This window comes from Mirounga leonina, unplaced genomic scaffold, assembly GCF_011800145.1.
Source record: "Mirounga leonina isolate KUSES-001 unplaced genomic scaffold, KU_Mleo_1.0 Mir_197, whole genome shotgun sequence".
Lineage (NCBI taxonomy): Eukaryota > Metazoa > Chordata > Mammalia > Carnivora > Phocidae > Mirounga > Mirounga leonina.
The window spans coordinates 14,860,278-14,884,924 of NW_023270494.1; the positions used below are offsets into that span (position 1 = coordinate 14,860,278).

The window sequence follows — 24,647 nt, forward strand, 5'->3', positions numbered from 1 at the left end:
GCAGGGGGAGTGGGAGAGGGAGAAGCAGGCTTCCCACTGAGCAGGGAGCCCAAGGTGGGGCTCTATCCCAGGACCCTGGGAGCATGACCTGAGCCGAAGGCAGACGCTTAACGACTAAGCCACCCAGGCGCCCCTGAATGATGTTGGCTCTTAAATCACTATGCTACTTGGATCTAAATGGATCGATATAAATGAGGCAATTTATAAAGTATCAATATTCACAATATACTGGAAATTACATGCTTGCAACTATTTAAACTTATCAATGAAATACTTCAAATGTTAACTTAAAAATGTATATGTGATAGGAGGGATTCATCTTCAAAATTCTTTCAAGGAGTACCAAAAAAGGACTGATTGACTGATTAGGTACTTTTGGACAACAGCCGTTTCATTGGAGCGATTAACTGCGCATGTTCTCAAGCCAGACCATATGGATTGAAACCGTGTCCTCATTTTCCCATAATGTTAGGCAAGATTCCCTTTTTTTTTTTTTTTAAGATTTTATCTACTTATTTGAGAGAGAGAGAGAGTGAGAGCACAGGTGTGTGGGAGAGGGCAGAGGCAGAGGAAGAAGCAGACTCCCCGCTGAGCAGGGAGCCTGACACGGGACTCGATCCCAGGACCCCAAGATCATGACCTGAGCCAAAGGCAGATGCTCAACCAACTGAGCCACCCAGGTGCTCCAGGACTCCTTTTTTTTTTTTTTTAATTGAAGTATAATTTACACATAGAAGTACACATATTTTCAAATATGAAATATACTTAATGTCACCAGCTCCTACATCAGGAAGCAGGAAAGTACTAGCACCCCAGACGTCCCCCTCATGCTTGCATAAATTTCTTAGCCTCTCGCTGCTTCTGATCCCTCATCTCTTAAATGAGGCCAACAATACCGACCCCACAGGGTTGTAGTGAGGCTTAGTGAACTAGTATCTGCAGAAATGTCAGCAGGAGCATGGCACAGGGAGAGCATTATGGAAGTGTTTGCTGTTGTCATGATTCTTGATTGTGACCAAGCCAGAGCCTCTCCAATTCCCTTTACCCCAGCCTGGCTAAAAGCCCCATGCCCCTGGGGTTCCTGGGCCCAGCAGAACACTTTGAGATTCTCAACACACAGATCCTTGTGGGAGGGACTTGAAGAAGACTACAATGTTGGACTCACAGCACAATCAGGGACAGATGACCCTTGGGTAAGTAACACACCCAGCCCAACATGAAATGTGCAGACTTTATTAGCTGTGAGATGTTCCACTGCCCAGTAGAGTCCCAAAGGGCATCACAGAACCATGAGGGGCAGAGTGGCTGGGGGCTGGAGCTCTGTGCCCTGATGTGTCTACTACAGAGGACACTTTCATCCCCAGCTGGTTCAAAGGCTCTTGGCAGGAGGTCTCACTAACCTTGGGTGCTGGGCCGTGAAGCGGTAGATAGTTCTGAGCCACAAGGTGATAGTACCCAGCTGAGAGCAAGGTTCTCATGCAGATCAGAAACTTCTTTCTTCAGTGACACCTCTGTCCTGTAAGCTACCTCTACCCCCAAGCCTCACCCACCCTCCACCAGGCCTACTGTCTAAACAGAGCCCTAGAGGAGTCTGGGAAAGTCCTGAGCCTCTTCACCCATGCCTTAGTGGGTCACTTGGGTTGGCAGTTTGTAGCTACAGTAGGAGAATAGTTTTCAGAGGCCCATTTGGCAGCTGTCTGCCTCCCCCAAATCCTTCACTCTCACCCACCTTCAATCCCCTCATGGTATCTTTTATCTTGGGGCTCAGTGGCTCTAACTCCCTGCCAATCCAGGATCTGAGCCGTGTCTCTGGAACTCCAGCTGCTGGGGGACCTGGCCGAGGTGTTCAGGAAGGGAAGGAAAGCGGGGACCACAGATGAGTCCCTGTACCTCCAGTGGATGAAGAGGTGAGGCCAGGGGTGACAGGAGCCCCTCAGGCTGCTCCTGTTCTGAGGATACTGTGAAAATTTTGTCTGTTGCCATGGCCAGGGGAGGCACCCTGGAGGAGGAATTCCTTTGTGTCGGCCAATACTTGTTCAAGTCATCACAGCTTGGGACCTGGGGGGTGGGGGTGGGCAAGAAAGGGGGAGGCCACCAACTTCAGGGATGGGAACTGGCAGGAGCTGTGTCCTGTTGCCCCTGCCCCAGCTGTGGGGTCTATGGTTGCAATCTGGGCTTTGCCACCGCCTGTCCAGGCTGCTTGTCAGGACATAAAGGAGGACAGCAGAAGCAACAGCTGCTCTCAGGCACAGAGGCTCTGGGCTTGATGCCACATTGAGACCAAGTTCAGGGTGGGGCAGACATGCAGCTGCCTCCAGGAAAGCCCTTGGGGATCCCTTCATCTGCTCACCTGTTCAGGGGTCAGACCGCCCTGAGGCAGCCTAGTGCCTGGACTCTGAGTGGCTGAGACTACAGGGAACAAGGTCAGGTCATCGGAGGTAGGGGCTCCCAGAATGTAGCCAGTGTGACCCTGGGGCAGGGACTGCTGAAGGAGCTGTAGGATGTGGCTGAGGTCTGAGGACATGCGGGACTCCAACCTGCCACACAGAACAAGGTCAAGGTCAGGGTCAGAGTCAGCGTCAGGGTAAAGGAGAGCCGTTCGGGTCCTGATGCAGCTCTCAATTTTGTAGCCTGCATGCCATTCCTGCTGGATAGAATGGCAGCCTGGGACCTCCCTGAAGCTACTTCCCTGCTACAATCCACAGCCCCTGCCGAAATTTCCCTTGGCACTGACTTCAATAATAACAGTGACCAGGCATTGTGCATACCTCATTTAGCCTTCATAGGGAGCTTTGGTACGGGTATTCTGATTATCCCCATTTCATGAAAGGGCAAACAGAAGCTCCGAATAGTTAAGTAACTTGTCCACATTCTTGCTGGTCAGTTGCAGAGCCAGGTTAGGAGCCCAGGACTTTAATGTCCAAGCCCTTACTCTACCACCGCAGCCCTGCCATCCACAGGCCACACCCCCTTTCCAAGGGCCTATGGAATTTGTTTCTGCATGAGGTTATGCCCCTCTTCCAAAAAGGCTCCCTTGGCCTGTTTTGGGGTTTCCTAGGACAAGCCATCCAAGGAACTGGGCTTAGTGACATAGGGAAGGGAAGGCCTGCAGCTAAATGGGGCTAACCATTCTAAAACCCACAGGGTACCCAGTGATGTCCCTGAGCCACCAAGAGGGGGCACCCGTGCCTAGCCCACTGCTGGGCCTGCTCTCTGCAGCCACCCCCATCCCTGGCCCACAGGACACTCACCTGTTCATCTGGGCCTGGAGCTGCTCTAGCCTGGAGCCTAGCTCCCGAGGCCAGCAGTCTGGGTCTCCCTGAGGGTTGGGGGGGCTGTGCCTTGGCCTGGGGGGCACTTCCTGCAGCAACTCTGGCCAGAGGCCAGATGCATCTGAGATGCTCAGGGAAGGGGCTGCGGCTGCAGGAGGGAAAGGGAAGCCTGAGCTTCAGTCTGGCTGGTTCCATAGGCATGACCTGGAGCAGAGCCCATCCCCTTCCCCTAACTGCCATGGGAACACAGGTTGGGAGAAGTGGATCTCCTTACCTGGGTGCCCTGGAGTACAAGGTCCTATCCCCACAGAGGTCTGGCTTCCAGTTCCCAGAAAGCTGTAACCCTGGGAAGGGGGCTGGGTGCCCAGCTTGGGGGCGCTGACTGGGTGGGGACTGTCCAGCTCTGGCCTCACTGTCCAGGGAGCTGCAGTCCAGTCACTCCCCTGGTGCCCTGATGTGAAACCCCAGGGGGCTGGCTTGTATCCACCCCTGGGGACAGCCCTCACTCAGGCTCTGAGCACACAGGGGCAGGAAGGAGATAAGGGTGTCTATTACTGAGCCTTGGAGAGGGAGCCCCTCTCCTCTCATCAAGGGGCTGGGGAGGTCTCTCCCAAGGTGAGGCAGATCAGGAAGGACCTGAAAGGGATAGGAGGCTGGGCAGGGGCTTCAGGCTGGGCTGGGGCTGACGCTGGTGGAGGCTGGCTTTGCTTACCTGACTGGTTGTCACCAAGGAAGAAGCCTTGGTGGTCCTGGGTGCCTGGAACTGGCTGGGGTGATGACTGCAAACCCCCACCTGCCTTGTGGGGAACAAAAGCATCAAGTAACAGGTACCAAAGCTGGGACAGGGTCTCTTTTTCCTCCCCTGCACCAACCCCCCTCCTGTGGCCCTTGAGACAACTAGGTGAGAAAGTGGTAACAGGTGGCCAGGCTTCCCCTGATGCTCCAGGAAGCTTCCTGCAGGTTCTCCCCTGCGCTGGTGGGCAGGAGATTAACAGGGGCTTAGAGATGTGCAGACCTCCCCCCTCGCCACCAAGAGTCTTGGGAGAGGCAGCCTTGAGTAGCAAGATTTGGTGGGGTGCAGGGGGAGGGGGACAGAGGAGCTGTTCTTGCAGTCCTCCCTTTCCTGAATGCCCTGGTGCTCCCGTCCTTAGCTTGGGCTACTGGGGAGTTTCCTCTGGGTCTGGAATCCCCAATCCATCCAGGATACCCTCAGCAGCACCCTTGGCAGACCACCCTCTTGGCACTATGAAACTTGGGGGTACCCGGGGGCTACAGATGCCCAGGCCACAGAGACCACATCCGTCTTGCCCTAGGGTCCAGCCACTGAGCACTTGGGCCATCTGATGGCTCCTAGGGGCTAGAGCCCCCAAGGTAGCATCCTTACAAGACGTCTCCTAGACCGATCAGGTGGGGAGAGGAGAGACTAGTGGTGGGGAGAAGAGCAGAACGGACAGGGTGGGGATGGCTGTCCATAGCAAGAAAACCTGCCTCAGCGCCACCCTCCAGGAGCTGGGCGTGGGGCTTGAGCCGGCAGAGCCCCTCCTCCTGAGGCCGGGGGTGGGGGGCTCAGTGCCAGGGCCTCAGCCACTGCTGCCCCTGCCAGGCACGCCTGCCCCCTCCTTCGCACTAGCTGATTCCAGACCCCTCTGTCCATACAGTCCCTTCTGGGCCCTTCCAGTCTGTACTGGTTGTCCCACTCCTTGGTAACCCTGAGCTCCCCAGAAATTTGGTCTCCCCACACATCCTCATGACTTCCTTGGTTATTTAACTATGAGGCTCTTTATTTTCCCTGAGTTGTTTAAGTCTCTTCCACTGAGTGATCAGCTTGTGAGGAGAGGCTGCTCTATCTCTCATTTACACCCCTGGGACCTGGCACTGTGAGACCCTGGCTGCCAGACATCGCCCCCTTTCCAACTGGGTGCCACGGGGTGGAAAAAGCCTCAGCTGTAGATTCGCACAGACTTGAGTCCACTCTTTGGCTCTGCATTTGACAGTATGGCTTCCTGTATGGCGGTTTGGCTTTGGTCAATGTATTCATCCTCTCTGACCCTCAGTTTCTTCATCTAGAAAGTGGGGGAAATAACACTCTGTGCAAAGAGAAGACTAAATGAGATCATGTAAATGAAGCCGAGCTGGTGCTCGACAATTGGTAGCTGTCATCATACTCGGCATTATGTTGGCCACGGTAGACACAGAAGAAATTACAGTAAAGGACGCAGGATGGGGTTGAAAAGAAGGGAGGTGGTCGGGTGGGTCCCCTGAGGCCAGGCAGGCCAAGTGCTCAGCAGGCCCCATTGCCTGTTACCAGCTGGCGGAGGGCCACTCCCCGCCCAGGTCCACCCAACCCAGACTCACGTCCCGCAGGTTGAAGGTGACTTCCAGCTTACTCCAGAAGCTGTCTGCAAATGCAGGGTACATGTCCAGCACCTCCAGCAGGTCTGCCCGCTGGATCTTGTGCAGGTCACAGTAGGTCAGGGCCCGCACATCTGCACTGGACTTGCCCGGCCGGGCGTGAAGGCTAACGGGCTCCCCAAAGATGTCATTCTTTCCTGCCAGCCAGAGGGGCAGGGGTCTCTCCAGGGTCTGGCTCCAAGCTCTCCTTGGAAGAGCCTCCCTGAGGGCCCCTTGATCATGAACTAGCCCCCCCCCCCCTCCCCGGCCAACTTCAGAGATCCTGCCAGGCTGGGGCTTGGTGCTCAGGATCAAGCTCTGGGGACAAGGCTAGATGTGCTGGCTGGGGGTGGGGAGGGGTTGGAGGTGAGACCTGCCTTTTCATTTGTTCTCTGAACTCTGCAGAGAGCACATACCATCCTAGCATGTGGGTCTCTCCCAACACCAGTCTCCAGGCCCCTCAGGACCACCCTCTATCAGAATCTGCTCCCTTCCTATTTTCCATGTCTTTGGTACTGCCCCTATCCACCCCTCCACTCCAGGAGACAGTGGGCAGGAAGGGACACTAAAGGCTCCCTGCTCAACCTCTTCCTTGCTCCTCAGCCTGGTGGTGCTGTGAGTGCAGGGAGCCCAGGGCCAGGAGCCCCCTGTTGCCCCCAGGGCAAGGCCTGAGGCTTCTGTGTCTTTGTGTTCCCACTGCCTACTGTGGGGCCAGGTAACCAGCATGGCCCTGGCAGAGGAAGCCTGGGGAAGTCACTTCCCCTTTTTGGACCCCACTGTTCTCATCTCTAAAATGGGTATAACCATATCTGCCTTGCCTGCCCCACTGGACTGTCCAGAGGAACAGATGTGTTGCTTGAGAAACTGCCTCAAATAGCAAGAAGCACCAGACAGGTTGGTGCCAGGCGTTGGGGGGGACAGATGTCCCAGGGTGGACATAAGCTGGTGACACTTGGAGCATGTGGCAAGGGTAGGAGTCCCTCCTGGTGCCAGGCCCACTGTGCTGGTCACAGGATATAAGTATGAATAAGATGTTATCCCACCCACAAAGAGCCCCCAAAGCCCCACAAGACAGGCACCTAAGCCACCAACTAGTTTACACATCATCTATAGAGCCTTAGGGCAGGGGAGAACCAAGAGCTAAGGAGGAGGAGGAGGGGTTCAATCTACCAGGGATAGTTGAGGCAGGCAGGGAGTGCTTACAGAAGATGTGAAGTGGGGACTGGGTTGTGACAATGAGGGCTGGGCCCCCAGAAGAAAGGCAATCAGAGCAGAAGAAACAGCTGTGTGCTGCACAGTGAGGGCAGATAGAGGGTCCAGGGCTGGGGTGCCAGGGACCATGATTGCCTGACATCCACTCCCCACAGGGAAGTCCAACCCCTCAGCCTGGCAATAGGACCAGGACAACGGTGGATGGAAGCCAAGACCTGTTGTCCAAGAGAACAGGATCAAAGATCACTCAAGAGGAGGGGACTGAGGTCCAAGGAGGGAAGGGACTTGCCAGAGTCACATATGAAATTCATAAGCTCGGAATGTGGGCAGCATTATAAAATGATGGTTATCCAGTAGGTGAAGGATTATGCTCTAATGTACATTTTCACTCAAGACAAAATGAGAGGATTTCAGGTCTCTAACTGAAACTTAGATTGGACTAGCTTCTTCATTATTAAATAGAATTATCATCCTTCCCACTTGGATGGCACTTCTAAAGTAGGCTGGGAGGGAGGGAAGGTTTCAAAGAGGAGCCCATGGCTTGAACTCAGTCTTGAAGGATGACCGGGGTCTGCCAGGCAGGTGCTCCGAGCAGAATGGCAACATGTGCAAAGGCAGCGAGGTGAGACAGAGACTGCAGGTTAGAGAACTCTAAGTAGTTTGGATGGCTGCAGCATGAAGTACCAGGGGGGAGGGTGGCAGGATTTAGGGAGGTCAGACTGGGGAGGACTGTGCATGCTGTGATCAGGGGTTTACATGTGTCCTGAGGGTCATGGGGAACCATGAGAAGATTTTGAGCAGAAGAGGAATATGCACAGATGTGAATTTCAGGTCACTGGCAGAAGGTGAAGATGGAATATGGGGGTAGACCACATGCAGGGACACAGGAAAGGAGCTCTTGACATGTGCCCAGGGAGGACACGATGCGGGCTGGAGCCAGGCAGGGACAAGGAGACAGGGGTGGGACAGAGAGGTATTAATGAGGGTAACACACAGGAGTCTGTGGCTGCCTGGATGGTGGGGGTGGGGCAGGAAAGAAGAAGGGTGCTCCCTTGGTTGACTCCCAGATCTCTGACCCCAACAACGGACAGTTCACAGTGATGGGGATTCTGAAGGAGCAGCTTTTGAGGAAAGATGATGATTTCAGACACAGACATGCTGTTTGTTCTGCCTGTGGAATATAGGGTGGCCAGACCCAGGAAGGAATGGAATATTCTGGTCCAAGAAGAGATTGGGGCCAGGACAGAGCTCTGCTGGTGCTTGCGGACAGATGAGGCTGAGAGCGTGGGAGCAAGGAGGTAGCTCAGGTGAGGGTATTGGGTGAGGAAAAGAAAGCAGAGCCCACACTTGGCGGACACGAGCTGAGGGCAGACCAAAGGGAGGGGACTGAGCAGAGGAACTGGAGGGGGCCTGTCCAGTGGGCTTGGAGGAGAGCCAGCCACGGAGACCAAAGGAAGGAGAGGCTGACATCCTAATCAGGGTCTTGGGGTAGGCTGAAGTCAGGGACATGGCAAGAAAGATGAGAATCATCTCAGAGAGGTGAAGTGACCTGCTCAAGGTCACATGGTTGGTAAGTAGTGGAGGCTGAGCATGCCTCCAAATCTATCCCCTGTCCAGTGCTCATATCCTTCCTCCAAAGTGTCTAGCTGTCCCTGTAGCAGCAGTGAATGAGACTGGGGTCCTCCCTCCACCCAAGACAAACCTTTGCCCTCTCACACTGAGCTCCCCAAGAGTGGAAGAAGGTAGGAGCCTTCTCCGACTTCAGAGTCAGACACATAGCCCTGGAATCCCTGTCTGGCCACTTGTCAGCATGACCTCTCTGAGCCTCTACTTCCCTATCAGGAAAAATGGAACCTATGGTAGAGGTTTGTTTTAAGGATTCAGTGGCCTGGGTAGGAGGAAAAAAAAAAAGAAGCTCTCCACCGTGCATGTGCACATGGCAGGCCAGTAAAAGGTGCCACCATCGTTTAGAATGGAGAAGTCCAGGCAGGACATCTCTGCTTCCACCCCACCCACCCATACGGGTCTGGCCCTCCCTGCCCGACCCACCTAGGATGGCCACGACCATGTCGTCGCGCAAGATCTCGATGGAGCCACGGGAGATGAAGTAGAGCGTGGAGAGCACGTCGCCGAGGTGCACCAGCGTGTCTCCGGGTGGTGCGTGCGTCGTCTTGAACTTGACGGCCAGTGCGCGCAGGCAGCCCTTGCTCGCTCCGCGGAAGGCAGGGAAGTGCTGCAGCAGCGCGCGGTGCAGGTGCAGACAGATGTCGGCCTGCAGGCACTCGGGGAAGCCTTTCAGCACCTGCGAGGGGCGCGGCCGCATCCACCGGGATGCGGCTGGGCCTGGGCCTGGGAGAACGGGGCGGGGGGGGGGGGGGGGGGAAGGGGTGGGGAGGGGGCTGGGGGTGCCCTGTGCCCAGGGGACCTCAGCCTCCCCCCGGGGGCATTTAGCCAGAGCTGGGACTTGAGCTGGATCGCCTGCCCTGCCGCCCCCCCCCCCCGAGGTAGGGCGGCGGGGGCTCACCGCGTTCATGTCAATGCCGTTGGTGTAGGACCAGGCATGCTGGAAGTACTCTTCCAGGCGCTGCCGCAGCGGGTTTGGGATCTGGTGGAAGCGGATGAACTCCTTGACACGCAACATCTGCGTGTGGTAGCGCGCAGTGCCCGAATACAGGCGCTGGATGATGGCTGACACGTTGCCAAAGATGCTGGCGTACATGAGGGCTGGGGTGAGGAAGCAGGGGTGCGGGGAGTGAGCTCCTCCGTAGCCCCACCAGGCCACAGCACCCCAGGGCCTGCCCCAGACCTCCTTCTCCTTAGGAGCCCTCTGATCAGGGGCCCCTCTGTCCAGAGCCAAGTCAGAGCACCCAGAACAGCGCCAGGGCACACAGAGGGACAAAAGGCCCTGGGCTTCCTGCCCTCCTCTCTCTGTGCTGTGTCTCTTGGCACCTTCCTGGGCCCAGAGGCCAGACTCCTGAGAACTAGGGCAATGATTTTCTTAGTACAGATTTGTTTTCCTCCTTCAAGTTGTAAAAAAAAGAAAAAAGAAAAAAAAAGGTATAATGAAGGGAAAACTCTTGGTCTCTGTTTTCACCCATTTTTTTTTCTTGTTTTTGTTTCTCTGGGCTTTCACATCTCTAAATACTCTGAACACGACAACTTAATCTACGTGTAAAATTCCACACTGACTCTTGTGTTGCTAGACGAGGGGTCTTGGGAAGCAGGCAGCACAGCGCAGGGCCTGGGGCACACACAGCCGGAGGAGCTGACCCCCTGCGAGAAAATTGGGTCTCTGTGTAATCCTTGGCAAGTTAGGACCTTCAGTCTCCCTGGTCTGTACACTGGGCTTGTAACATGGCCCCCACGAGGTAGTGATGAACACGAAGCATGCACCTTTGGCAAGCACTTACAAAAATGCCTGGGGGGCCAGCTTCATGAGTGTGTGACCTGTGCTAAGAAGGGCCCCATGCTTGGTTCCTGGCTCTGCTGTCACCATTCTGGAAACCCTTAAGACTTTTTAAGACCGTTTATGGTCCCCACATTTTCATTTTGTACAGGTCCCTGCAAATAATGTAGCTGGTCCTGGTACCTGGCACAGAGCAAGGGCTGTACGTGTGTTAAATTTTGTGTATCGTAGGTGAACACATGCAAAATTTCCTTGTGCCGCATGCTTAGTATTTGCCCATCACACACAACGTTACTGTGTTATGTCTCATTACGAAACTAAAAATTGAACGCCATGGGTAAGGCCTGGGCATGAGGTGGCACTCACAGCCAATGAGCATGACGCAAATAGAGAAGACCTTCTCAGAGTTGGTGTTGGGTGAGACGTTGCCGAAGCCCACGCTGGTAAGGCTGCTGAAGGTGAAGTAGAGGGCCGTGACATACTTGTCCTGCACCGAGGGGCCAGAGGCTGGGTCACTCCCATTGTAGCGCTTGCCGAGCTGCGCGCCCAGGCTATCCAGCCAGCCGATCTTGGGCTCCAGGTAGGGCCGCTCCACGTTGCCGATGGCATACCAGATGCAGGCCAGCCAGTGTGCAATGAGCGCAAAGGTGCACATGAGCAGGAAAAGTACAGCTGCCCCGTACTCAGAGTAGCGGTCCAGCTTCCGCGCCACACGCACCAGCCGCAGCAGCCTCGCTGTTTTCAGCAGCCCGATCAGGGTTGTGGTCTGGAGGGGCAGGGAGGGGGCCGTAGAGCCGAGGGTCAGCCCTGGAAAGGCTGCACTTAGGGCCACATTTGTTCACTTGTGCATACGGTCACACAGTCATTCAACAAACACTTATAGAGAACCTGCTCTGGGCTCTTGGACAGTGCAGCACAGAGCAGCACAGCGGAGGACCTTAAGGAGCTCTCAGCCTAAAGCTCCAAATAGTGTTATGGTTGTGAGGACAGAAGTCCAGGGGAGCACAGAGAAAAGAGAGGTCAATTCTACGGTGCAGGGCAGGGGAGGCTTCATAGAGGAGGTGACCCATGAGCTGAATCTGGAGAGATGAGGCTGAGTCTGCAGGCAGAAGGAGGCAGAGGGAAAGGCATTCTAGGCACAGGGAGTAGAACGAGCCAAGCAAGGCGTGGAGGCGTGAAACGTCACAGCCCACACGGGAAACCAAGTGAAGTGTTGCAGCGTGGAGTGCGGGGTGGAAGATGGTGGAGTGGTGAGAGACGAGCCTGGGAGGTGGGTGGGCAGGGGCTGCTCCTGTGGGCCTCAAGGTCCAAAAAGACTTTGGCTTTTATTTCAAGCCACTGGGAAGCCACTGAAGGTTCTATAGTCTCAGATAAATGATCTGAAACTGGTCCTGGCTTCTGTGGGGAGGAGTGACACTGGCAGGGGCAGGGCTGGGGCAGAGGTGGGTACGGGGGCCACTCAGTGTTCTGGTAGGGCAGTGGGGGTGGAGAGGAGGGGAAGAGATTGGCTGGAAGTGGGTGGGCATGGGAGCAGGGAGTGTTGATGGACCCCTCCTGCTGGACAGGCCGTTGAGGGGGTGGCTGGTACACAGAAGGCAGAGCTGATTTGAATGGAAAGCTGATCCCAAGGAGGTGGGGCAAAAGGACATCGTGGGACTAGAAGCCATGAGAAGAGCCTTCAAATACCTTCATGTCAGCTGTAGGAAGCGAGTGGGCATAGTGGAGGGTCTGGGCATGACAGAGGGGTCAGGCTGCCGTGCGGAAGCTGCCTGTGGATTCCCTTTCCGACTCCAGGGCAAGTGTGCTTTAGAAGCCAGCACAGGGGCTGGGACTACAGAAGTGCCCATCCCAGAGGGGGCAGCATCCTGGAGCACAAGGAGGGCATCCAGGCCTAGGGTACAGCCTCGGCTGGTCCTTCTCTGGGGCTGGGAGACGACACATGCTTGAGGCCCCCTTTCTACCCCCACCTGCTTTGGCAAAGGTACCCAATGCCAGGTGCTCTCTGCACCCAGGACCGTGGGGCTGGGAGGCCGAAGGGCTGGGACACGGGGGATGGCCACAGCAGCTGGCCTGAGTAGGGTGTGCTCACCTCATCAGAGCCAGTGCGGAAGATGAGCAGGTCGAAGGGGATGGCGGCCACCATGTCGATGAGGAACCAGCCTTTGAAGTAGTGGACAGCAATGCGGCGAGGGTGGCTGACCACCTCGTCGTTGGTGTTGACGTAGGTGGTGCGGAAGTTGATGACAATGTCCACAACGAACATGATGTCTACGATGAGGTCCACCACGGTGAGTGGACTACAGGTGTAGCCGCAGTCCACGCGTTGAGACTCGTCCTGGTCACTGAGCAGAAAGGCGGCTGAGTAGGGTGTGAAGACAGCCGTGTAGATGACCAGCAGCAGGATGAGCCAGTCCCACACGGCCTTGAAGGGGCTATAGTGCAGGAGGGTCCCCCGGTGGATGCGTGGTGCCTGCAGCTTGTATTCTGGCAGCACGTCGGCGCCCAGGGACAGGACCTGGGGGTGGGGGCCGTAGGGAAGTCAGCAGGGTGTCCATCACTAGTGAGACAGGTCTGGGAGGGATGAAGACTTTAGGGTGAGGCCTGGGGAGGGGGATCTGGGACAGGGTGGGTGATGAGGGCTGTGGAGGGCAGAGGGGATGAAGCAAAGATGGGGTGGAGCCTGTGTGAGGCAAATTCATAAGGGGACAGGTGTGTTGGGAGGAAGTGCAGAGAGGAGACCGGATACAGAGGGAAGGACGCAGCTCTGTTGCCTAGGGACCCCAGGCTGGAAGCTCACCAGCTCCCTCACAAACGGGCCAGCCTGGAGTGGAGACAGGGCTGGGGGAGGGGGGGGTGGGAGGGCGGAGGAGAACCAGGCTCAGGGTCATCTGTGGGCATGTTCCAGAGAAGAACCTAGATCGAAGGGGTAGCTCGGGGTTCGATCCTCTCTGGTGGGTTTGGGAGGTTCCCAGTGGTCAGGATTCCTGATGGGAACAAGTCACTCCCAGAATAACCTCTTCACTCCTATGGAGCCTAGACCAGGGAGGGGCCTCCTTGGGGCCAACTCACAGAGCCTTCCATGGGAAGAGTCAAACTTGGGGTCATGTAGCTAATCTGAGCCCTCGACAGGTCCTGGGCACCAGGAAGCCCCAACTATTTTGCACATGTACCAGGGTGTTTCGCTCATTACTTTCAGCTGAGCCCCCTTTGCTCTGCCCCTCCCACCCCTGCCTCTGAAACTATGGCCAACATAGGGTCACCAGGCCCAGCCCAACATGCCCAGGCTCTGGCCAGCTACCCAACACAAGAAATAGCTGGGGCATCAGGAAGGGCATGTGTTTTGAAGCCAGCCAGACCTTCCAGATTGATCCCAGGCCTGATATTGCTATATGAATTTTACGACCTCTATGAGCCTCAGGTCCCTCATCAGCTGAATGGATAACAAAGCACAACCAACTGCAGGTGAGATGGTGCATCTCGGTGGCACCTACTGGTCTACGATAATCCCTCCTCCCCACGCATCCTATGTCAGGCATTGCCCCAACAGGATGGAGCCTGAGGAGTGGCCCACTGACCCCACCACCATCACTGGATAGGCCCTGGCAGATGGCCCCTGTTTGAGCAAATCTGCAATACAAGGTTCTGACCTTGCAAACCAGATCCATTAACAGATGAGGTCACAATAAGGAAGGTCCATCAGAGGGCTGGTTTCACCCTGTGGCTCCCTGATCAGCCATCTAAACCCCTAAAAGGGGTCACAGGGCTCCCACCTAACAGTGACCCCCTACTCTGCCTTCAGGCCTCAGCTCCTATTCTGCCTCTCAGGAAGCCTCCTCTGACCCTCTTTCTTGATTTTTCTCCCTGTCTCCCGTAAACATCCCTGAACACAGTTATTCTCCACTAAACAATAGGCCATCTTATATGCCCAGCACTTAGTCCACATGGGGGCTCAACTAAAGGGAGCGACCTCAGCCAACTGAGAGTCTGGGTCGCCATAGCTACTCCTCTCCTTCCCTGGCTGCTCAAGACCACACTATGATGGAACCCCAAAGCAGAGGACCTGGGAGGGAGGCAGCAGGAATTCAGAGGGTGGGGGGATGGATGAGAAGAGAATGTCCACTTCCTTAGGGCCCCAGACAAGGGTGCCCTCACCCCCACCACACAGACCTCCCTAGTTTCCCACTGCTTCTGAAGCCAGCATGAGGGCCTTTCCCAGTGTTGCCCAGAGCTGCAGGGTCCTCAGGAGGTAGGAACTCAGGTGTGAGGGCCCAGCCCTCTGAGCCCTGGTTGAGGCCCGGGTGACTTCCCTACTCTGGGCCCAAGCCAGCCCCCTCCCCTAAGCTCTGTCAGGCACCTCTCCTACCTTAGGGCCCTTACGGAGTGAGCTAGTAAAGCCAAGACCAGCTGGGGCAGGGAGCAGGATAGGAGCAGGTGGGTTGGTGGAGCAGGGACCACAGGCCCCAGCCAGGCCTGTCAGTCTTCATGGGCAACTTTCCAGTCTAACAACCCCCATCACCGCTGTGCCAACCTGAGGGTCCTGGGGTGAGTGGCCCCGGCGGGGTTCCCGTGGTCAGGCCACTGGGCCACGCTGCCTGACCTCTGAGGGCCCAGCCCTGCAGCCTGGGATGCTTCCTTCCCAGAGTTCTCACGTTTGGGGTGGGGCTCGGTCACAGGGAGTTTCCATCCCACCTGATCCATCACAGGTGAAAGGGGGCACAGGTGAAAGGAGGAAAAAGAAATGTCCCCATCCCCCATGAAGGCAAAGCCTCAGAGAAAGCTGGGTGGATGCCCTCTCATGCCTCCCACCCCCATGACCTGTATTTCCTCGCTCAGGCCTGGCCTAGCCCCCCTTGATGCCTCCTGGGGACTGCATTACTCAATGTTAAAAGGGTCCTCAGAGACCATGTAGTCCAACTCTCTCCACGTGAGAGCCCTGGGGCCCAGAAAGGGGATAAAATTATTTGTCCAAGGTCATACAGCAAGTCAGAGGCAGGACTCTGGTCATCTGAACCTCAGGCAGGGCTCTTCTAGGGTTTCCCTCTAGAATGGTGGGGGGACCTGGGGCATCAGGCCCTATGCAAAGGCACATTGGGGTCAGCTGAAACAGAAAACCCAAGAAGGTTGGCCTTGGGCTGGCTAAGGAGGGGCTTAAGGGGAGGGAGGCATTCAGGGCATGATCCCCAGGAAGCTGCTCAAAGAGAGATTAAGATGCCAGGGCCAACTCCCCTCTGCCTGGCTGGCGGGAGGATCCAGTTGGGGGTGGGGGTGGGGGTAGGGAACAGGGACAGGAACAGGGCCCTCCATCCTTCCTCTTCTTCTCCCCTCAGTATGGCTGACACTCCTCTCTCTGCTTCTCCTTTTCTGTGACCAGCAGAGGCTTGAATAGGCCCCTCGTGGTGGCCTGGGTGTCCCCCCATCCCAGGCTGCTCCAGACTAGGGAGTGCCACATAGGATGTGGCACTATTCACAGGCTCTGTCGATACCGACCTCTGCTGGCTCTACCGTCAAGATGGTGGCCTCTAGGTGGGCCTTTAGGTCTAAAGAATCAGACTCTGGCAGGACAGGGGGCTTGGGGCTCAGACCAGACACCAGGGAGCTGGACAAGCTGACTGCCTCTGCCATCCCCAGCGCCAGGCCTGAGAAGGGACCCTTGAGGCCCAGCACAGCCACACCCACCCTGCCCTGCAGCCCGCACCTGGGTGACCTTCTCGGTGACGTTCTGGGTCCGCTCCACCACCTTGTGTGGTGCAATGATCTCGATCTCCGTAGTGGAGCCTGAGCGGTGCTTCTCCAGGTTGAACTCCACGAAGTTGAGCGTGAACTGTGGGATCTGGCCAATGGTCCTGTACTTGACCCTGCCTGTGCCAGGCCCCTGTGCACCTGGTCTGCCATGAGAGCCCTCTGCAAGCAGGCCAGGGTCAGTGCAGCCAGGGCCAGAGGACCAGCTGCCCCATCTGGTATCCCCAACTCACCCTTCCCACCACCACCTGCACCCCACCTCACCGGAGCCCAGGAAGCTCTGGGACAGCAGGCACTGGGACAGGCTGCGGTGCTCACTTTTGGCCAGGAGCTGGGCCAGGTCCTCGAAGTTGAGGATGAACATGATAACGGCCCCATCCTCATTCTTCACAGGCACCACGTCCACCAGGCAGCGGAAGCTAGAGGCTGCAAACATCATTGGGAGGGGTCACAGAAGGGATCCTTTCCTGCAGTAACATGGCCAGGGGAAGCCAGGGAGGGGGCTGGGTTAAGGTCAAGTGAAGGGCAGCCACGGGACTATTGGGCAGAGGGTTGGTGATGCTGCCCAGCAGGTGTCCCACCCACAGGGTAGAGGTGGGGAGAGCAGCTTAGCTGCTCATTAGGAGATAATGTAGCATCAGGCCCAAGTCCATACTCAGCCCTCCGCTCAGGGCTTAACCTTGAGGTTTGCTTCCACTGTAATTAAAGCTGAGCAGATGGGGTGGATTAAGTGGGGAGGTGAGGTCGGGCATTCTACCCTCATGTAGCTCTGGCTGGCCCTGGGTTCAGCTCCCATATTCCTATCAAACAAAGATGCCCCGCTCCCTCAGTGCTGGAAGGAACTCTTGGGGAACATGCTAAGTACTGTGCATGGAGTCAGTTGGCAATTTAGGCCTCAAGATCCATGGTGGTGCTCTGTGGATCCTCAGGTGGAGCAGACATTGACCCCCACTCCTCCGTTCTGCAGAGCCTGGGGTTCTGAGAAACTGACTGGCTAGGGCTGAAAGGGGACATGGAGTGGGGCTCTCTGAGCTCTCAGCACATAATAGCTTGGAGAGGAGAAGGGACAGGTCCAGGATGAAGACACTGGAGTGAAGCCCAGGCTGCTGCCCCAGGCCTTGAAGGCGCTCGGGGTCCCAAGGCAGAGGTGCTGGGACTGAAGAGCAGGCAGGGCAGTGGCCTGGGGTCTGGAGAGGGAGAGAGATGGCAGTGTGGGGGCAGGCCAGGCCCCTTCTGCCACTCTCACACCCTCTTGGGCAGCTTAGACCTAGCCGTTGGCCCTCTGTTCTGTCTTGGCTTCAGGGTCTCCCCCACTCCACGTAGGTGGATGGGAAAAATCAAGGCTAAGACAACCACATACCCCCAGAGCCCAGCCTCTGGGCTGAGAGGGTGGGTGGGTGCCCCATAATCCCCCTCTCCCTGGTACCCAGTGGTCCCATGTCCGTCAGCTCAAACTGTTGGTGGGTATCAGGCCCAAAGGGCAGGATGTTAAGAGCAGGGGCCTCAAGTAAATATGCAAATCAGAAGGCAGAGCTGCCCTCCCTGAGGGCAGGTTTAGGTCTGCCTCATGTGTGAGGGGTCAGTACCTGTCCCAAGTGTTGTGTGTTGGTTGAATGAACGAAAGAATGTATAAATGTGAGTGGGCAGGAGGCCGGCTGGCAGGAGCATTGTTACTTTGGGGTCCATTAGGATCTCGCTTCCCCCAAACTGCCTCCTCACACCATTAGCCCTGGGGTACAGCTGAGCAACCCTCATCCTCCCTCCCACCTTTTCTTCCCTGGGAACAGGAATCTCCTGGATCAGATTCCCCGACTCCCAGGCACCAGGCACCCATCTGTCAGCTGCTGCACTGGGCCCCAGGGGAGACATCCACACAGAGGAGAGGCCACCCACCTGCCTCTGTGACCACTCCTGGGCTCACAGGGCTGTAGGCTCAGCCTCCCAGACCACAACCTGACACTCCTGTCAGCCCGGGACACGGTGAGCCTTGGATACTGGGACCTAGGCAGGAATCGTCGTTGGCCAATGGTCCGAGACATCCCCCCCCAAGCCAGACTGTCTCCTCACTCTCTGGCACTACAGAAATCTGGCCTGGGAGAGGGCAGGGAGAGGGCAGAGCTGCGCAGAGGAGCAGGGCCTCCAGGCTCTCTATGCTGCTGGGGACCATAGAGGCCCAGTCTTCAAGTGGCACCCACTGATGCTCTCTTTGGAGAACTGAGGCTGGGAACAGACCAAAGACCCGTCATATCAGTGACGGCTGGAGGGGAGTTATGCATGGCATCCCATGCCCGACCTTCATTCTTGTTGCCTGTAGGGTGGGCAGAGATAGGAGACTGTGAGGATTTAGATGAGTTCCGAGCATTCTTTTCCCACAACCCTAGGCTGTCCTTGCTCACAAGTAACTGTGTCTGGGTGACCAGAAGCAGGTGGGTGTGTTGCCCCAGGTTGTGCCCAGGCCTGGCAGTGTCCCTGTGCTCTTGCTTCATGCTGGAGGGGGCGCCACAGTCTCCACCTTTTCTCCCTTCCAGGGGCTCCTTCCAGCACCCACCTCATCTCTGACCAAGGGCAGCAGATTTGTCTGCCCCCTGGGACACAGCTCTTCTCTCTGCTCTTCCCTGCCTCCTGGATGTGCTTCTTCCTTCAGTTTCCCATCGCTCCCACCCCCTGCCCCCTGGCCCTTGCTCCTCCTCTGCACAGCCTCCTAGTTGTCTATCACCCCCATCTCTTTATGCCCACCCCGTCCAGGGGTGCAGGGGGCCTTCAGGGAGAAGCTGGTACTGTAGAAAGCTGCCACTAAGAGGGTAACAGGGGAGGGTGGCCTCCTGCTTGGTGCTTCTGGCATGCATGAGTGAGTATGTGGAAAACACTGAGGCCTCTGACCTCAGCCCTTACCCTGTCCTCTTCCACAGCTGAGGACTGGAGGAGCCCAGGCATCCTCTAGTGTGGCTTGGAGATTAGGAGAATCTCTGGTTTGGGGTCATTAGTGAAGAGGGCCTGACAAAGGCAGGCAGGGCTAGGCTCCTCTGGCAGGTGCCCAGTGGGAGCAGACAATGAGGTGGGGGAGATCTGAGTGCTCTCCATCCCTCCCTCCAGACTCTCATTAGTTCTAGTCTTGTGACTGTCCCCATTCCTCCTTATCTGTTATATTCTTACTTTCCTTAGTAAAGGCAGATTGAGGAAGAGTCAGGTTCTCAGGGGTCTCTGAGTCCTGTCTCATGGGGTAATTTTTGCCAGGTGCCCCGGCTTCTTTGAATCCAACATTGTGCAGCTGTATAATGTGGAAATAAATGAACACAGACCTTTCATTTTGACTTGAAGAACCGTCAGTGGATTACTCTTTTAGAGGAAAAGAGGATTATAAATAAACCAGCTAGAGTTCTGGTCAGGACCCCTTTCCACCTCCCTGGCATCAGGGGGAGGTGGTGAGAAGAGGTACTGACTGGAGGAGAGAAGAAATCGCCATTAGGATGCCTGTCAGGAGGACTAAAAGATGTATGTAAATATGATAAAAAAAGAATCAGGTGGTCAGAGTGGACCATAGATGAACATAAGTTATCTGAGCACCACATCCTTTCCTTAGGGTAATGCAGGCCAAGAAGCTATCTTTTCTGGGTTTCAGGCCATTCTCAGGTAGGTCGAAGGGGTCAAACGCTTGGGTAACAGGACAGAGAAGGGCTTAGGATTGGGTGGCATAGGCTGGGATTTGGGGGCATCAGATATGTGGTAATTTCCCATTTTCACACAGGACCAGCCTCCAACACTAAGTCCTGGAGTGTCTTCTGATGGCTGGAGGACCCCAGCAGGGTTCTGAAGATCTGAATCCTGATCTCAGAGGGCCAAAGCCTGGTCTTGATCTCTGCCCCCTGCCCAGGCACATGCAGGGTGCTGAGGAGACCCTAAGAGACCTGATCTGACATCCCTAGGAGTCTGAGATCAGCCCATACCACTCTGGGGCCCAGGTAGAGCTCTGGGGTCAAAGAGAAGGACCTGTTGTCCCTCCCCATTTCCTGCTGTCCCATCCTATTCCTGGGGGACCCTTCTCACTCCCCTGACTGTCACCTCCTCCTTGCAATGATGTGAGGAGGTGAGGTCACAGCTTTTAAAAATATTCGAACTTCATTAACCCCGTGAGTGCTGCTAAACTAAGCCAGATTCTTCCTAGACCCCTAATCACTACCCCTGCATCCACTTGGTTGGCAGCAGCAGGAGACAGTCAGGGAGACAGCCAGGACCCGCCCATGAAGTACCCTAGAAGCCCTTAAACACAAACATGCACGCACATACACACTCATGTTCACATTTGCATTCATGTTCTACGCACACCCCTGGCCCCTAGGACCCAGGTTCTTCTCCAGAAGTCTGGCCTCTGAGCAGAGGCAGTTGGGGTCCTTTCTCCCTTCTTGGGATTACTCAGAATAAATATCTCAAGGAAAGAATCCAGAGACTTGGGTTCTGGCCCCAAATTGGACCCCAACAGTAGGACCTTGGGCAAGTCCCTCCTTTGTCTTGGGCCTTGGTTTCTTCATCCATGAAATGAAGGGATTTATCTAAGCCAGTGGTTCCTCAACTTGGCAGAACATCAGAACCGCCAGGGAGATTTCTCCAAATGCACCTGCTTTGGTTTCAACTCACACCTCTGAGTCAGCCTCTCTCTAGGGAAGGTGTGTTTTGGAAAACATGCCCCAGGTAATTCTGATGCAGAACCAGGGTGGGGGGCCATTAAGTGATTTCAAAGGGACTTTCAGGATCCTAGCTCCCACTCATGTCTCCCTTCCCTCTCACCCACTGTCTGAGACTCTGAGGTCCTAGGGGCAGAGTCTTAAAGGGCCACAGAGCTCTGTCCTCAGCTCCTGCTCCATGCTTCTGTTCTGCTTGCAATAAACATGGGCTGGCAGTAACATCCCAAACTGCATGAGCCTCTGGGTACGGGCAAACTCCAGACTCTATCTCCCCAAGGATCTGGGGCTGGGTGAGACAGGTCCACTCCTGTTTACCAGCCAGTAGCCCCCAAGCCTTGCCTGCCCACAGAGGCATTGAGGGGGTGACTCCTCCTCTAATCCCCAGAGCAGACGGAGATGAGGAAAGGTTAATTTTCATTCCAGCTGCCTGACAGCTGGGGCTGACAGTACAGAGTGGGCAGCCAGGAGACTGCGGACATGGGGGAGGGATGGTAGAGCGGGAGGCCCTGCCTGGAGTGAGGATCAGTCTGTGAGTCAGCCTGGTCCCCAGCTTTGGAAAAGGACCTCAGAAGGCATTGAATTCATTGCCCTTTGCTCCCCCCGTGCAGATAAGGAAACTGAGGTGCAGAGAGGGGCAGGATTTGTGGGGGCCTCTGGTCCCTGGGTCAGTGCCCTCCCGATGGCCACTCTGGCTGGACAAGAGAGGGGCCGAGTCAGCCCTGCAGAACCTGTGGGCCGAGGGAGCCTCACCATCCTTGCGGTAATAGAGGATGTCCACCTTGCACTCCTCGGTCCCCAGCAGGGCCTGTGCTAGGCGGGACTTGGCGCTGCGCGGAGTATTGGGGCCTGTGAGGAAGTCGCAGGTGCAGGGTCGCTGCATCACCTCCACTCGGGAGTAGCCGAAAAGTTCACAGAAGCCGTCGTTGCAGTAAATGATGGCACAGTTCTCCATCTGCGCATTGGCTATCAGGAACTTCCGACCTGGGGTGGGATGCGGGAAGCCCATGGCAACGAAGACTGGGCAACAGGGGGCGGAAAGATCATAGGGATTCTTGGTAGCAGTGAGGGGGTGTCTAGATGAGGGAGCAGAGCAGTAACCAGAATGAGGGAGAGAAGTCAGGTCTGGCACGGGTGGGAAGACCTAGGAGGCCAGAGTCACGGGGGATGGTCATGCAACTCTTGAAAGTAATGAGGGTGATGGTAAGGATGGGGGATCAGAACGGTGACCAGAGAAGTGGGGGAGGGGAAGTCAGGCCTGGGGGTCGTGGGAAGACCAGGGCAGTAATGGGGTCAGTGAAGTGGGAAAGAGGCCCAAGGCTTCCTGGAGTCAGTGTAGGGTGTCAGGAGGAGGGAGCAGGGATGTGAACAGATGGGGCCCAGGCCTGGCGAGAGCTCCTAGAAAAACTAGAGTGGCTAGGGTCAGGAGGTGAAAAGGAGGGATCAAGGAAACCTCTGGAGGAAGTGTGTGGGGGGGTGTCAGGAGGAGGAAGCAGGACAGTGATAGAAGGGAAGGTCAGCGATTGGGGTGCCAAGAAATCAACTCAGGGGAGGGGAGGCGCTGCCCTCTGCCTCTTCTGCCCCAGAAGAGAGCCTGGCATTTGAGGTAAGTGGGGCTCGCTGGAACAGAAGGTGTCCGGGGACATTAAAGCGAAGGATTTTGCATTCAGCATCAGTACCCCCCACCCAACTCCAGGCAAAGTAAGTAAAGGGGCCTCGCCACTCCTGCCACCGAACGAGGAGTTCAGATCGGCCCCCACGTCAACGCATACACTCACTCTGGCCCTCGAACTTGCGGATGATGGTGTCCAGGTACGTGTTTTGGGGCGCGACGTGGCCCCTGCGGACAGGCATCTTTCTGTGGCAGCCTCCGCCAGGAGCCACCAGAGTCCCGGCTCCCTGCGTCTCCGTCTGTCCTCGGGCTCAGCGGCGGCCGGTTCCGGGTGGGCGCCGCCCCCGGAGAGGGCCGCGGGGCTCCGTGCCCCGGCTGCCCGCCTGCGCCTACCCTCTGCTGCCCTGCTCGGCCCTCGCAGGCCGGCCGCTGCCGCGCCTCACTCCCCAGGCGCCGGCCCCGGAGCTGTCCGCGCCGCGGTGCTGAAAGAAGCCGCGCGGCGGCGGGGCGGGGTTCGCGGGGCGGGGTTCGCGGGGCGGAGGCAACTTCTCCTGGACCCGACGGGGCAGGGGCGGGGCCCTGACTCCTAGGGGGCGGAGCTGGGCAGAAGTGCAACACCAGGAATGGGTCTGGGCTCCTCTCAGGAGTTTCTTTCTGCTCCTGTCCCACCGGCCAGTGGCCTCAGCCCCTCTCGGACCCTCTCCCGCTACCGAAGGGCAGTCCGTACGTTGCCGGGCCGGGTCTTTTAGGCGGAGGGTAGGGAGGGGGGAGCAGGAGTTGTTAGAGCCCTCAGGTGGTCTTTTGCTGACTGTTTCTTTCACGGTTAAACAACATTTAACCCGCTCTTGCTGCGTGCCCTCCAGCTGAATCCCAGTGCCCATGCTCCTAAGTGGCAAGCTCAACGTGGGCCTGGCCCTGGGAACATGGGGTAGGAGTACATATGAAGGTGTACAAAAAATATACAATCAGGTACCCTCTTCAGAAGCCTGAGAGCTCTTAGCATACAGGCACTGCTTAAGGGGGAGAACGGATTTAAAGCCACCTATTAGCAAGTGACCACTGATAAAGTGTCTTGACTATTGACTGAAAATGAATACACTAGAAGAGCAGATGGGGATGGGGTGAGGTTTATTGAAAGAGGCTTCTTGGAGAGGAGGGAGAGAGGGGGATCACTATTCACTGAGCATCTCCGTGGTCTTGGAGCTTTGCAGAGGGTCCAGGGAACAGTTTTGAATGCTTGGAAGGCAAGCATTCAAATGGGGTATGCACCTTAGGCAAAGGCCAATGGTGGCATCAGTGCAAAGGGGCTGAGCTCGGGCACGGGAGAGGTGAGGTTTGGACAAAAAGGGAATTGACAAAGACCCTCAGATGCCATTTTGAACATCTAGATTTAATTGATGGACAACCAAGTTCTTAAGCAGTTAGACACGAAGGAAATATTCCAGGGAAAGAAATTTTACAATGGCGGATGAGGGAGAGAGGATGGACAAGGAGGCTCAGTGAGGTTTTTGCTGGAGTCCAGATGAGAGGCTTGGAGTCCTGGGCTGGGTATGTCTTTACCACGCAGAGCCACAATGCCTGATGGGGGCCTGGTTGGCCACTGTGGCTGGGGAATGGGAGGGCTGCAAGTGTGGCCTCCTAAGGGGGCAGAGTTGTCCTGGCTGCCCCTTATTTGGGGGTGCAGGCTGGCTGTGGAGGAAAGGTGGGGCTGTTTCTCGTGGGCTCAGAGCAGGATGCTGAGCTCTGAGGAGGGACTTGGGCAGTGGGATACTCATTCATTCACTTTCTCATTCAAACAGGGCAACAGGCCAGGCAACAAGTCTCCACCATATTCTATGGCCTGTGCTGGCTAAAGATATTATGCAGAGGCACACTCCTGATGATGGGTGTCCTGCCCTTACAGAGCTAACAGCTAGTAATGGGGACAAACAAGGACATTACAGCACAGCAAAGTCAGAGCACTGACAGACACATCAAACAAGAGTGCTGTGGAGCCTGCAGTCAGAGCAGGAATTTCTTGGGTTCAGCTAGAGCTCAAGAAGACATCTTGAAACCTGGGGCAGAGGTAGGGTCCATGGAGATCTTAGCCCAGTCCCTCTTGTCCCCTGAACCCTTAACTTCTAGGTTCAGATCCTTAATCTAGACAGAGCCAGTCCCATCTTTTGACCGCCCTCCCACCAACTCAACGTTAGCCCTAGTGCCCCATCTCTGTGGTTACTGCTATGATGTTACTTGCCTCAAGACCTCCCTAATCTCTGACAGGTACTGATTTTCAGCCTCAGGGCCTCAGTCCAAACTCAGTGAGCCTACATATATTGGATGTGGCATCCCCATGGTGG

General features: G+C 56.2%; 1 protein-coding gene across 3 annotated transcripts; it reads right to left on the reverse strand.

The window, feature by feature from the left end:
• Nucleotides 1-1,773: 1,773 nt before the first annotated feature.
• KCNH6 (potassium voltage-gated channel subfamily H member 6) lies at nt 1,774-22,550 on the reverse strand. Of its 3 annotated transcripts, none has more exons than XM_035026410.1 (14): nt 22,475-22,550; nt 21,450-21,680; nt 16,285-16,446; nt 15,977-16,182; nt 12,371-12,796; nt 10,893-11,047; nt 10,648-10,733; nt 9,400-9,599; nt 8,925-9,177; nt 5,628-5,821; nt 3,985-4,069; nt 3,252-3,420; nt 2,351-2,537; nt 1,774-2,058 (listed from the first exon to the last, which is right to left on the reverse strand). In XM_035026410.1, the coding sequence occupies exons 1-14, from the start codon at nt 22,548-22,550 to the stop codon at nt 1,774-1,776; spliced, it is 2,715 nt and encodes a 904-aa protein (XP_034882301.1). The 3 variants fall into 3 exon arrangements, with proteins under 3 accessions (XP_034882301.1, XP_034882299.1, XP_034882300.1); XM_035026408.1 differs by adding an exon at nt 3,547-3,665 and having other exon boundaries at nt 3,981-4,069; nt 10,648-11,047; XM_035026409.1 differs by having other exon boundaries at nt 10,648-11,047.
• Between the last annotated feature and the right edge of the window lie 2,097 nt (nt 22,551-24,647).